The sequence below is a fragment of the Columba livia genome, chromosome 2, assembly GCF_036013475.1.
Source record: "Columba livia isolate bColLiv1 breed racing homer chromosome 2, bColLiv1.pat.W.v2, whole genome shotgun sequence".
Classification (NCBI taxonomy): Eukaryota; Metazoa; Chordata; class Aves; order Columbiformes; family Columbidae; genus Columba; species Columba livia.
In genome coordinates this window covers 131,554,354-131,567,689 of record NC_088603.1, presented here as the reverse complement: position 1 = coordinate 131,567,689, position 13,336 = coordinate 131,554,354, and the positions used below count along the sequence as shown (strand labels likewise).

The window sequence follows — 13,336 nt, the reverse complement described above, 5'->3', positions numbered from 1 at the left end:
ATATGAAGCTCTTACTTCAAGCCAAGTATGTGCCTTATTTCAGTACACAATATTATAGTAGATTTCTTCCAGATCCTAGTTGATCTAATTATCACAAATAGCCAGCAGAAATAAGCATTCTTACTATGCATACATAGTTTTCCTAAAATGTTCATATGCAGAGCAAATTATAACATACCGGTGGCTTAAGAGGTTTTATTGTGGGAATGTCAGTTCCTTCTGCTCTCTGTCGGCTGGAATCAAATGTCTTCCTTTTCTTGGCAGAAGTTTTTTGGCAAATGGGTCCATGTTTTTTCTACAAGTAGAAAAAAAAAAAAAAGGAGAATACAGAATCAATCAGCAAACAAGGCCCAACTCTTGATGAATAAGATCAGATTGCTTTCAGTCAATCATATATGCCAGTCAGTACTTTAGAACAGAACTACAGAAGTCACAAATGCATACACGTTCTCACAAAAAATTGGGAAATGAAGAAGAAAAATAAGAGGTGCATGTATTTGCTCCTTGCAAATAAAATTTGATGGCAGGTAGACAGCATTTGCATTGAGTGTCAAGACAAATCAGAGGTGTCTGAAATCCTTATTCATGCTGAAGGACAGCAATTTCTATTAAGACTGGAGAACACAGCATTTTTAAGGTACCTAACAAGACACTTAGTTTACTAGCTGGCACTGCGTTATGCTAGGGCTTACATGTGCAAGGAATGATTCTGTGACCGTAGAGAAGATGATTTTAGAAGCGCGTATTCTCAGAAAGTGCTGGGACGCTGAAATAAAAATAACCTCCTTCTAAGCTTCAAAAGTGAGATAACTAGAATGAGTAATAGTTTGTGAGAAAACAAACAAACAAAAACCCCATACCAACACCAAAACCAAGCACCCAGATGTGCTTTATTTAGCTATAGTGACCATGGCTTAACTCTCTTATCAGTTTATCAGATCTAAGAGCCAACAGTGCTCACACCACTTACCAGCGCCGCTGGAAAGAAAGTCCTTCCACAAATCTTACAGGGCAACAGATCTCCAGTTTCCACTATAACCTCACCTTAAAAAAAAACCAAAACACACATACTTCTGTAAGAAAATTCATTTAATTCATTATCAAAATTTCTTCCTGGATTGCTAACTCCATATACTTAGCCATAACAGTGGTTGCTGCCAAAAATACGCATTCTTTGAACTGTGCAGAGACTATGCAGATCAGAAAGGAAAAGATGATACATCAGTCCTTGATACACTTCTGGAAGCAGCCAGGCCTGGTAACTTGCAGCATAAATTCTGATAATTTACAATATGAAACCCTGAACCTTTAAAGCGATGCCTGTATGTCAACATGCAAATGACAGATTCACTGTAAGTCACAATGACAGCCAAAACACACACCAAGAATAATGATATTTAGTGGGTATTTCTGTCTTTGGAAAAGAATCACCTGTTATAGTATCAAATATGAGTCACATCCCATCATTTATTTTTCTCTATTACGTTAAACTATTCCACTTTCTCTTGTAAAGGAAAAAAATATTTAATGCTATTTATACTATATATTTTATTCAGATTTTTACTGACAGTTTACAAAAGCATTTCTGATGTTACTATTCAAGCATTGGTAAGAAAAATGTAAATTGTATACTTGACATACCACAAATTCATAGAACCAGATAAAAGACCAACAAATCAAAGTATCCAAGCCTATACAAGCAAATATATTCATATAGCACACATTATGCAATGGAGTCATGGCAGAGATGAAAAACTACGCAGGATTACTCAATAACAGGCATCTATTCTATTTAGCACTGTACTAGAGATACAGGGTTCTTTTTATATCACATACACATCAATAAAGAGGCAGTAAGTTTGGATTAAGTTTGAGAGCCACCAGGTGCTTTCTCTGTACTCAGTCTGGCTATTGCAGACAATACAGCTCCCTCTATTTATACAAAGTTAAAACAAAACCACTTTGAATTGACTTGTAGTTCAGGGAAACCAGTGGCTTAAATCAATGAAGTTATGAACATAGTAACATTTGATGATTTGATCACTTTTTGTTCCCAGTTCCCCAGTGGAAAACAATTTTCCATCTAAACATACACATCTGTCAATTGTCTGTAAGACCAGTCCTAAAGATAACGGATAATTTAACAAAATGTTTCATGGCAAACAAAAGTAGACGTGGATCCCACTGAAAACCTTTTTTTCCAAATGTAAGGATTAAAACTGAGTGAGATTTCTGGCACCAACATGTAACTATAAGGTCTATTTCTGCCTTTTTCAATTACTTGAATGAAATTCACCATCAGTACATAACTACATATAATGTATTAATATACTGCAGTGCACAATTCATCTTAAGAGACATAAATCGTATGAAAAGTGTTATTCCCTAACATTTTTGATAAAAAGTTCAACTTCCTTTTATCACATTATTCTAAATCAACCCTCAGCTTTGAAACAAGTGAGAGGCATTTTATAGAAATACAAAGTGACAGTTTGTGTATGTAAGAAATTAACTGAAATAAATCAGAATTTGTGATCTTGAAATAAGGTGTATAGTATAAGATTAAGGATCTGACCAAGAGAAGACTTCTTTCAACTATCTGCCTTAGTAGAAGAAAAAAGCACTACATTTTCCACCATTTTCTTCTGTTCACTGAACAGAGGAATTCAAGGTTGTGTTTAAACTCACCATGAAAAGAAGTAGACTTGATAGACGCTCACCTGATCGAGCAGTGTTTACATCGGACATACCAGTGCACAAGGAATGCCAGTTAGCACTCACTGCAGCTACAGTTACAGAACTGGATTTCCCTACAGCATTTCCACCCTCCCCTGCCACTGGCAGGTACTCAGTCACGCTTGCCAAGAGCCTTTTCTACTGCCAACGCCTCCTCCATAATACAAATCAGTGAGCCAAAGCGGAAAAGGAAGTTATTTTAAAAAATTTAAGTCCCTTAAGTTTTGTTAAAAATGGAAAGCCTACAGTCCTTTGTATTTGCACACTTTAATAATTCCTCTATGATTTTCCTCACATTTAAGGTGATAAAAACCCTGTGCTGGTTTGACTGAAAATTAGTTCATTTTCTTCATGCAGTTAGAAACCTTTATTTCTCATAGCTAGCACAATCATTATTTGGACTTACTTTGAGAACAAGAGAACACCCAAGCACAGAGCTAATGTTTTTAATTGCTCTGGTCTGAGAGCCAAGGACACTTGGTGCTCTGCCCACAGGTGAGAGGCATCGAGGAAGGGGGGCACGGATGAGGCAGAGCTCAACTGATAGCCAGACTGATCAATAAGAATATTCTATCCCATTAGCATCATGCTTCATATTCAAGGAGAGTTGGGATCTTCTGGTCTCCCTCTCTCATGCGTTCCTCTTTGCTCTTTTTGTCAAAGCCGGGAGTGTTCTGTTTGGGACATTTAGTTTGGTCTTTTGCCATTTTGCAGAGGCCTTTGGGCCTTCCTGCCTTTTTTTTTTTTTTTCTCTCTCTTCAAGATCAGCTGTTTGGGACCAGGTGCTGCCTCCTGGGACTGGCTGCTTGGTGTGGACCGAGTTTGTGAGGAATTGCATTGAGTATCTTTTATTTTATATTCTATTTCTATTTTACATATATATTTACTAGTAGTGTAATAGTATTTTGTTATTTTATTAACCTGTGTTTATCTCAATCCAAGTTTCTCCCTTCGCTTTCGATTCTCTCCCCTACTTGGGGCAGGTAGGGGAAGTGGTGAGTGAGCAGCTGTTGTGGTTGTATTGCTAGCTTGGATTAAACCATGACAAAAACGAAAAACAACAATCAAACAATCTCCCCACCCAAAAAAATGAAACAAAACACCAACAAAAAAGCCCCACAACACACATAAAATAAATGCCCCCACCACAAAAAATGAAACAAACAAACAAACCCCCACCAACCCACCATAAGCATAACAAAAGCACGAGTTAACATTTATCTCTAGGAGCCCAGGAGTCTTCCCTTACATAAAAGCTAGCAATGTCATCAACATGTAATCTGATAATTTAAAAATAAAACATGAGAATAAAATTGTAAAAGTTGGAAAAGAGTTCTGTTTGTGGCTTTTTTGTTTTGATTGTTTGGTTTTATTGTTTGTTTGTTTTTAAATGCATCAGAAATGGTTGTTCAACTGAGTTGTATTGGGAGATGGGGGTAACAGGTTAAAAGTGAACCCTCAAATCAAGAAAGAGAAGAAGGATTTGCTTGGTACATGAGTCTGAAAATAGAGATTGGTAGTAAGATGGTGTCATAGCAATTTTCTTCAGCCTTCTTTAAGTCTAGCAACAACACAAGGATTACCCTCATTTTGGTTATACAACCACAGACCACCCAAGATTCAGCAGCTACACTTCTTTTTCCTTTTATCATCTTTACTACCACTAATCAGCAGCAGTTACATGCTTGTATTAAACAGGAATGAATACAGTTAACTTGGAAAAGGACAGACATAATTATTACCGTTTATCTAATCTAAACACACTTTGGGAAAAAAAGAAATATGTTCAAAACAGTTACGTGAATACCAAAGGAAGAAGTAGTACTTCTGCTGAAGTGATGCCAGAACTATGATAAACAGCTTTCCACCCTATTCTCCTACTGTTTGCCTGAGGCCAGGTCTCAAATAAAAACAGAGTTCAACCTAGCTATATGCTGGGTATCTGAATTAAACAACTAGATTGCAAATTTTACCAGCAGCACTACAATAATCCTACTTGTGTTTCTAAACTGTTCCTGTCAGAGTTCTTCCTCTTCCAGCTACTTTCAGAGTACAATCACCTTCAAAATTATTTTTCCCTACCTACACATAAGTTATTGCACACATTCCTTTTGAATACAGTCACAGCCTACTTACCCACACTTTCTGTTCTTGAAGCTGGAGTTTCACTGTATAGTTTGAGTGGACCTCAAAGCCTGACAGGATAGCTGTACATTCAGTTTCCAGATGTAGCACAGTGCTCTCAATATTCTTATAGATGAGTTTAGATTTCCTTGAAACCTAGATTTCCAGGGAACAACTTTTTTTCTCTCTCTCCTCTCATGTCTAAATACAGCAGTGATTTAAAGCAGAAAGTGCAAGCTGCCTGTTCTCACATTTATATTTCTCAGTACAATGTGTGGACCCATCAATGCACACAAGGTCGATCTGACATAGTCACAGGCATAATGCTAGCTCTTGCTGTCATGTTTACAAATTAAGCAGTTGTGTAAATAGACTCCATACCTAGAGGGAGCGGAAGTCTTCAGCATTGCTGAACAGCAATTTATTGAAGTTTTATTGCAGTTTTCTCTTTTGGAGAGCTTTGTATACCCAATTAGGTGTCTGCACTTTTGTATACAAAGTAGATAATGCTTCAAAGAAACAAGACTGCACTTAGTAACAGTATTTTGTAACATAAAATCTGACTGACCACCCTTCAAAACCTTTTATCTGCAGCAGTGACAGTACCAAGTGACTTTGGCCAGACAATTGTGCTAATCAGAACCATCAAGCCTCACTGAATTCAAACTTGCAGAAACACTCTGGTATGAATTCCAGCCTTGAGACTAGGTACCTACTTGAAATCAGTAAGTCATCTACAACACTGGAAGTTATTATTTGAAGAGTGCTTGCCAAATTCTTCTCCTGCAAAATTCTATTTATTGCTTTTAGCATAACTCTCATATCCAAAAGTGAAGTATTTTCCACTTAAGAGTTCCACATACTTCAGGTATGAAAAAAATATATTGCATTCCTCACATTAATTGGAATCTATATGAGCAATCCACAACATCTTGTTCTTTGGGGACTGTCAATCTCCTGTGTATGTCCACTAATCAGTACTGACTGGGTTATACTTTTTAATCAACACGTTAACAAACAACAGTCTGAAAAGACTAATGACAAATACCATAAACAGCAGTCACCTAAAAATGATACCAATGCAGTGACATAGGTAGGAAACAATTCTTTGAACAGCCAAATACCAATTAGAGCATTAATTTTTAAAGAGCACTAAATAAAATAATGAAAATATGAATATACAAAATGTACAAAAGTGGAAAAAAAGTATGCCAATAACAACCGAAAATCTGGGCGTAAGTTTTGCAACTTTTCTTTATTTTGCCAAAATGACTTCTGAAATGCAAATGAAAGTCAGACATATATGACATACTGCTTAACAGCAGGCAGTATTTGCCATACTTTGCTAAGTTTGCTTGATAATTGACATTGTTCATGATGTACCCCACTGAGCAAATTCCTTCTCACCTATATGCTATTTAGCAGCTTGCAGGAAGAGTTTTTGAGTTTTTAATCCAACTAGATTATTCACAATCATGTAACAAATAGCAGACAAATCTGCTTCTACCTATCTACCCCTAATTTTTGAGGAAAGCCTCATGAATTCTTTTCTACTTTTTGTATTGACAGTGCAGTCTAATATTGAATAAACCTGTCACTTCTGCTTCCAAAAAGGTAACAAAAAGCAGTATAACTTCTATTCCTTCAAGCTGAAAAGCTCAAGATTTTCATAGTACCTCTGCATGTTTTTTATATCAGCTCTTCAGCCTGACAATGCTAGTGCATTATATTTGCCAAAATTACTGTTACTGCATTGAACATGAGTCTGATGATGGTTGGTTTGATATTACTTCCTTGAAAATAACATATCAAGGAGGGTCCCAATACCTCAAAGTGACAACCTGAAGGAGGAGTCTGTGAAGAAGTTTTTTTGTGACTGAGAAATGAATTGCACGCAGTTAAGAATGGTTGTAAAAGCAGCAGATGCACAAATTGCATCATGGTGTACTCCCCTTTTCTACAACCATCTGTCCTTCTTTCCTCCCTTCCTCATATGAAGCTTAATTTTTAATGTGAAAACATGCCAAAGCCACGCTATACATTCTCAAAAATAAGCAGCTCTCCTGGACTGCTCTCAAGGGCCATATGTCATGGTATCTCATATCTCTTTCAAGGAGATCCCTAAACAAGCCAAAGTCTGCTCTCCTGAAGTTAAGGGTTGGGATCCTGCTGCCTGCCTAGCCCCCTCCTCTCAAAATCCTGAATTCAGTCATCCCTTGGTCACTGCAGGTAAAGCTGCCCCTGACCTTCGCATCTCACATGTTTGTAGGTGTGAAGACCAGCAGGAGTGCCTTCCCTTGTCAGCTCCTCCACCATCTGGGCCAGGAATTTGTCATCAATGCCTACCAGAAGCCTCCTAAAAGCCCACAACAACAATTCCTGCATTGGTCTGCCTTCTAACCCTGATCCATAAGGTCCTAAGAGGCTCCACAGCAAAGCTCCATGCATTCCCGCTGCTATCCCACATAAAGGGCAACTTCCATCCTTGCCATCCAGCTGGTTCTTCCTGAAGAACCTGTATTCATCCACCACAACACCACAGTCCTGTGAGCTGTCCTACCACCTACATGTGATCCCAACAAGACTGTAGCCTTGCAACTACATGGACCTCCAGTTCCTCCCATTTTTTCCCATACTATGAGGGTTAATATCAGTACAGGCACTTCAGAGAGGCACTCAGTCATGATGATTATCCAGAAAAATCTATGAGAGCTTCCCCTGCAATGTGTATGAAACACAACAAAACCAAAGGCAAATAAGCAACGCTATTTGATCGATTTGACTCCCAGATACATTATCTGGTCTATTAATTAGCTTTACAATCAACTAAGGCTACCAGAAAGCATGTGACCTGCAGAATTTATGTACATTACACAATTCTGTTTTGTAATAATAAACTCACTATTCTCCTGTATTAGGCTACAAGCACTATGATGACTAAGCAGGCAGTCAAGTGAACATGCGCCTTCTCAAACTAGCCTTAAACTTGACATACTCTACTACCCAAATGTAATCAGACGGAGGAATCCCAATCTAAGCCTGCCTGATTATGAGAATATTACTTGGCTAACGATAAAATCATGTGCTAAAGCCAATTTTTATAGTAAACTTCATTTATAATATATTCATTCCTAGTTTGCTTCCCCCGCCCAGAATTTCTCAAAAAAGTAAGTAAAATCCTCACCCCTCTAGTCAACTGTTTAATATAAGCCTGGAAGCAGATTTTACTGAAATGCAACAACTGTTTTTGATAATAAACGTATTTGATATTTGATAATAACTGAGTGTGTGTGCAGGTAAAATACATTCACCTTCTCACTATATTCAACCAATTGAATTCAATTAAAAGATCAGTCTAGCTTCTGCAAGTCAAGTTAAAAATGCAAGAATTCTACAAATGCTATAGAAAAAGGGGTAAAATCTGCTAGTCCTAAAATGCTGAAGAAACTAATCTGACACACTCAAATTCCTGTCCACACATATTACTTCCTTTCCTTTAAAGGTGAAACATATTGTAATAGTGCACTTCCTATCATATCAACCTGAACTTCAGAATTCTTCCTTAAGTAAAACTTTTAATTTTAAATTCTTCCCCAAAACATAAACATTAACCAAAAAAACCCCATAATAGCCTCAGAAAAAGTAAATATGTTGACCACAATTATCCAGTGTATGAGATGTCAAAATTACATCACAACAGCGGTATAATTGTGCCTAGTGAAACATAGCAGTTCAACGCAAAGTCATATTTATCAGTGTTTAAATGACTAAGAGAAACAAATTCTTAAAAAGAATATATATTAATATTAGTTTTGCATTTTAATCTTTAACAGTTTCCAACTTGTTGATTTAAGAACAGTACCATAAAATTAATTCTTCCTTCTGTTGGACATAGAGATTTAAAAAAGCTGAAGCATTCCCAAAAGGCAGGAGCCTCTCTCAAACGGTGCTTAAGAAAATGGCTGCCAAAGTAAGGCAGCTGCTGCATGCATCCAGTGAGACAAGACAAAGATGAATACTGAAAGGAAAGGAAGTCTCATACTAATATTGTCTTGTTTTTAAAAAATAAATAAATTCCTACACTAATGAGGGAAAAAGAAAAAAAGACTGAGCATTAGCTTATTCAGCAATTCTGCCAAAGCAAGCCTAAGCATTTGCTTTCAACAGCCACATTACCAATAGAAAACTCTGAACTATAATACTTGCACTGTTCGGGGTGGAGCGGGGTGTCTCAGACATTATCAGTGCCAGTGAAGGGTCCACAGACAAATGCTATTACAGCACAGATGTCAGCTCTCAGCAGAAGATGCCGTACATCGACCCTTATTCTTATGAGACCTCAAGGGCACACCCAGACTGCTCAGAGTCTGAACGCTTAATCACAGTAGCCCTTACTTGGCGTCTGCAAGGGAAATCTCTGGGTTTGAGACTGCAGGCTATTTCCTGAGCAAGCAGCCACCCAGCCCCTTCCAACCACAACCAGTCTTCTTTGGCTGCTGAAGGAGAATGCTGGGGCTGGGGCAGCACTGCTACTACCTACTACAGAGAGCTGGACTTTTACCCTCGGACACAGCTGCTCCTCTGCCCTTTACTCCTCAGGCAGTAGCAGTCCTGACCTGCTGGGATGGTCTGTGAACAAGTGTGGGAAGAGGCATTTAGTCAGCTCTAGCAGCTGTTCCCGGCATCCTCCCAGAAAAAACAACGGGCTGTAGAGAAGCCGATCAGATGCCACCATTGAACTGCTCTGGCCTAAATGAAGTCAGTAATTCAGTTCTTGGATGCCCCACTCCATCTCCTTCCAGCAAAGCGCAGAGCAAACATGCCAGTGTGACGGGTTTTTTTCTTGCCGTTCAGAAGCGAGATGAACAAGCCCATTAACCCATCGAAAATGGTCCTGAGATTCAGCACATGTTTGACTACTCAGGAAAGGATTTTTAACCTCTCCTAAGAGATCGCTACATTTTTAAAACACAGTCTATTGCTCTAAGTATTTTCACCAAGAAATTAAATAAAAATTGAATAACAGCCAAACAGCACACAGGCTGCAAAGTAACAAATGCTGAGCTAGCAACTTTAGATTTAACTTTCAAAGTATGCATCAGTCACTTGTAATGATGCGTGTGCACTGATTCCTCTTACCAAACTTGAAAGTTATAAACCTGACTTACAGTAACAATCTAGTCATATAACAATACTGATATACAAACAAAATAATAAAACAACAGACTTAACAAACACAACAAAATTTTAAAAGAAACATTTAAGTCACACAGAAACCTACTTTGTCATTTCACTGAACATTTACACTTGCGCACAGTGAGAAAATGCAACTACAACACTGGAAATATTATTTAGCTTTTTAAATGTCACTAATGCAAGCTCCACAAGCCAACTAATACACATTCCACTCTCTACATTATGGAAAGAATCCTTATAAACTGAATAGAGTTATTCCTTGCTAATAGCATGCTTAAATAAACAGAAATAAAACAGATCTTTCATCTACAATGCTGAGCTTCAGAAACACAAAGCACCAGCTCCTGAGGGTGAAAAGTCCAGGCCAAGCACCCTGAGCCCAAAGGGGTCTTCCACAGTCCTAAGAACACACCAGCAGAGTTCTGCCAAACGTCAGTCTTGTGCTCCACCATAATTGCATCCCTTGCATACAGAACTGCCAGGACCCGCTGCACAAATCAGCTCTGGGAATTGATTTTGCTAAGCACTACCATAGAGAGGGAGGAGGCTGAGCCAGATTTCAGAAGCAGCCCATACTTCCATATCAGATGGATATGACCGTGCAACTGTGCTTCTAAACACAAATTTATTCTCAAGCGGCAACGTACTTCTGAGTTGCCAGTGGAGCAATCACTGGGAAAAAAAGCATAAAATCCTATGAAATAATTTACTGTTGTTATTGGTTTTGCCTACACTTTTCCTGTCTTGGGGATAAAGTTTCTGTAGAAAGGTATCTGAGCCTAACCTAATGTACATCAAGAGAGGCATCTTAAACTGAAAAACTGTAAGTAAAATGAAAACCACAACATAAACAGATGTTTTGAAGCAAAAAAAGGAAGTATTTTATGTTGTGGGATCTTGTTTAGAGAAAGAAAAACATAGCATGAAGTGACCCACAAAAATGCAAAATATTATATTCTTCACTTTTGAGAACTCGAACATTCAAAGATGCTGGGCAACAGCATGGGATATGAGTGTTCACAATGCAAGGACATCTGAAGTTTTAGAAACGGCTTATCATCTGTGTTATTCTCAAATTAATCTTGAGTGTTCAGAAGGAACGTTTCACATTATGGAAAAATGCTTTAAGCTCTAGCTTTTGAAAATACTTTCAATAAAAGGTTTACAGAGTAAACATGAGATTTCACCTATGACTTAGCAGTTCTTCCTCCCATCATCCCAGTACCTACTGAAATACAAACAAAATGTAAACCATTTCCAGAAGACTTAAAAATCAGCAAAGTCAAAACAGTCAGACAAATTGTACTCCAATAATGACACATTTTTTCAGGATTCTGCTGTTATCTGTGCATCTGCTTTCTTCCCACCCTCTGTTCTGAAGGTGCTCCAGCTTATACAACACAGTTGGCATAGCTGGGCCTTGCTAAGTTAGCTCACCGACAAATCAATTGATGGATGGGCTGCAGATGATATGCAGTCCCAGCTGCAGTGAAATAAATACATAGCCAACTCGAAATTAAACCAAGTTTTCCACTTCTGGAGATGCAACTTATGGTTGTCACAGGACTGTCATGAGAATTTGAATGCTTGGTAAAGGATTATTTGATAAACACTGGACACTACCTTAAGAATTTAAAAGGTATTAATAGTCAGCAAAGTATAATGAATAAATCAAACAGAAGAGAACCTCTTGTCATTTTACTACCAAGTCATTTTGTAGAAATTGATGAAGTCCCTAAGCATAAGAACAGAATCTGATAACTGTAAAATCTAGTAGAGACAGAAGACATGTATTCAGTAAGAATTGCTTCTGCTCTCCAACTGTGCTAGAAGGGATAAAGAACAAAGGCTAGTTTGTGCTCACTCCTATTTAAGCAGTTACCCCTAGTGAAGCACAGTACGGAAGGCTTAATGACTGTTTTGTGATAGTTAGAACAGGTCTGTATTTTTTCTTAAGTAACATGGTTAAAGCAGCTTGCCAAACACAGTGATGACAGGGCTACCGAAATGCTCAGATAGCAAGCTGTAGCTTCACAAATTCCACACTGACACCTACATTATGATGGATCCTCTGGAGGGTGATGATATCTTCTTTAACGCAGCTGGCACAGGATAAAGTTGCTAATACTCTATCAGCAAGTACATACCTAGTCTTCACTGCACTGAACACACTTCCCTAACATTATAGGCGTATCCCAACATGTACCTTCACCATCTGTTCGCCATGAAAGGATGCCTAGCAAAGATGGGTGCACGACTCGATGCCGTACCGCCCCGCCCCGCGTCCAGGGCACCCGCCGCCTAGGGCACAACACCGTGCGGGCTCAGGGCACCCCGAGCTCGGCCAGGCAGGAGGGGCCGGCGGGGAACGGCCACAACCCCGCGGTTCGGCTGGGAGACCCGAGCAGCGCCCGAGACAAAGCGCAGCGCGGCCCTGCCCGCCGGCCCTGCCCCCCTGCCCGCGGGGCTCTGCGCAGAGAGCCGCTGCCTCCCGCCTGCTCACCGCCCCAAAACCACTCTGCCCCGTTCTGCCTACTCCCCCGCCTCAGCCCCACCACTCCCAGCTGCGGAGCGGGGCGAGGCCGCCGCGCCGCCTCAGGGGGCTCCGAGAACAGGCGAGGCGGCGCCCGGGCCACAGCTTCCGCAGCTCCCGCCGCCGCCCGAGCACGCCCCGCCGCAGCACAAAGGCGCGGCCCGCACCAGGTGCCCGACCGCGGCTCCGGCGAAGGGAGAGAATGCCCCGCCGCTGCTCCTCACCTTCTAGCCCCTCCATGGCGCTGCCCAACCGCCCGCTCCAGCCCCGCCGCTGCTGTGGCAACGCCGCCACCTCCCGGCCCGCTAACAACCGCCGCTCCCATTGGCCGGGACGCGCGGCGGGCGGACCCGGGCGGTGGCTCCTCACGGCCACGGCCACAGTCCCAGCCCCGGGGCGGGCGGGGCGAGAGAGCCAGCCGGTCTCTCCGCCTCCCCGACGGGCAGCGCCTGCCGCTGCCGAGCCCTCCTACCTGCCCGCTGTGCCTCAGCGCTCTGCCGCCAGCCCGCCCCACTCCGCCTGGCCGGCCGGGCCCCGCTGCCCTCCGGCAGCCGCCCTTCGCGCTCAGCACCTGTGAGCCCAACAGAAGGGTGCAGGCCTGCAGCGCGGCGTGGGGCCACCACAGGTGCCCCTTTGTTTGGGGACAACTATGGGCAGTCACAAGAAAACCACAAAAAAAATGGTTTTCAAATTCATGTCCTGAAAATAATTGCAGGCAATGGATTCCTCCCCCTTTTTTCCTCCTGT

General features: G+C 40.8%; 1 protein-coding gene across 2 annotated transcripts in view; it reads right to left on the bottom strand.

The window, feature by feature from the left end:
• ZC2HC1A (zinc finger C2HC-type containing 1A) overlaps positions 1-12,965 on the bottom strand; it is a 37,158-nt gene extending 24,193 nt beyond the window's left edge. For both annotated transcript variants that reach the window (XM_065053847.1, XM_065053848.1), the window contains exons 1-3: positions 12,814-12,965; positions 971-1,044; positions 179-295 (exon numbers count right to left, since the gene is read on the bottom strand). In XM_065053847.1, the coding sequence (XP_064909919.1) occupies positions 179-295; positions 971-1,044; positions 12,814-12,829 (207 nt within the window). In that variant the 5' untranslated portion in view covers positions 12,830-12,965. The remainder of the gene's footprint in view (positions 1-178; positions 296-970; positions 1,045-12,813) is intronic.
• Positions 12,966-13,336: the final 371 nt, after the last annotated feature.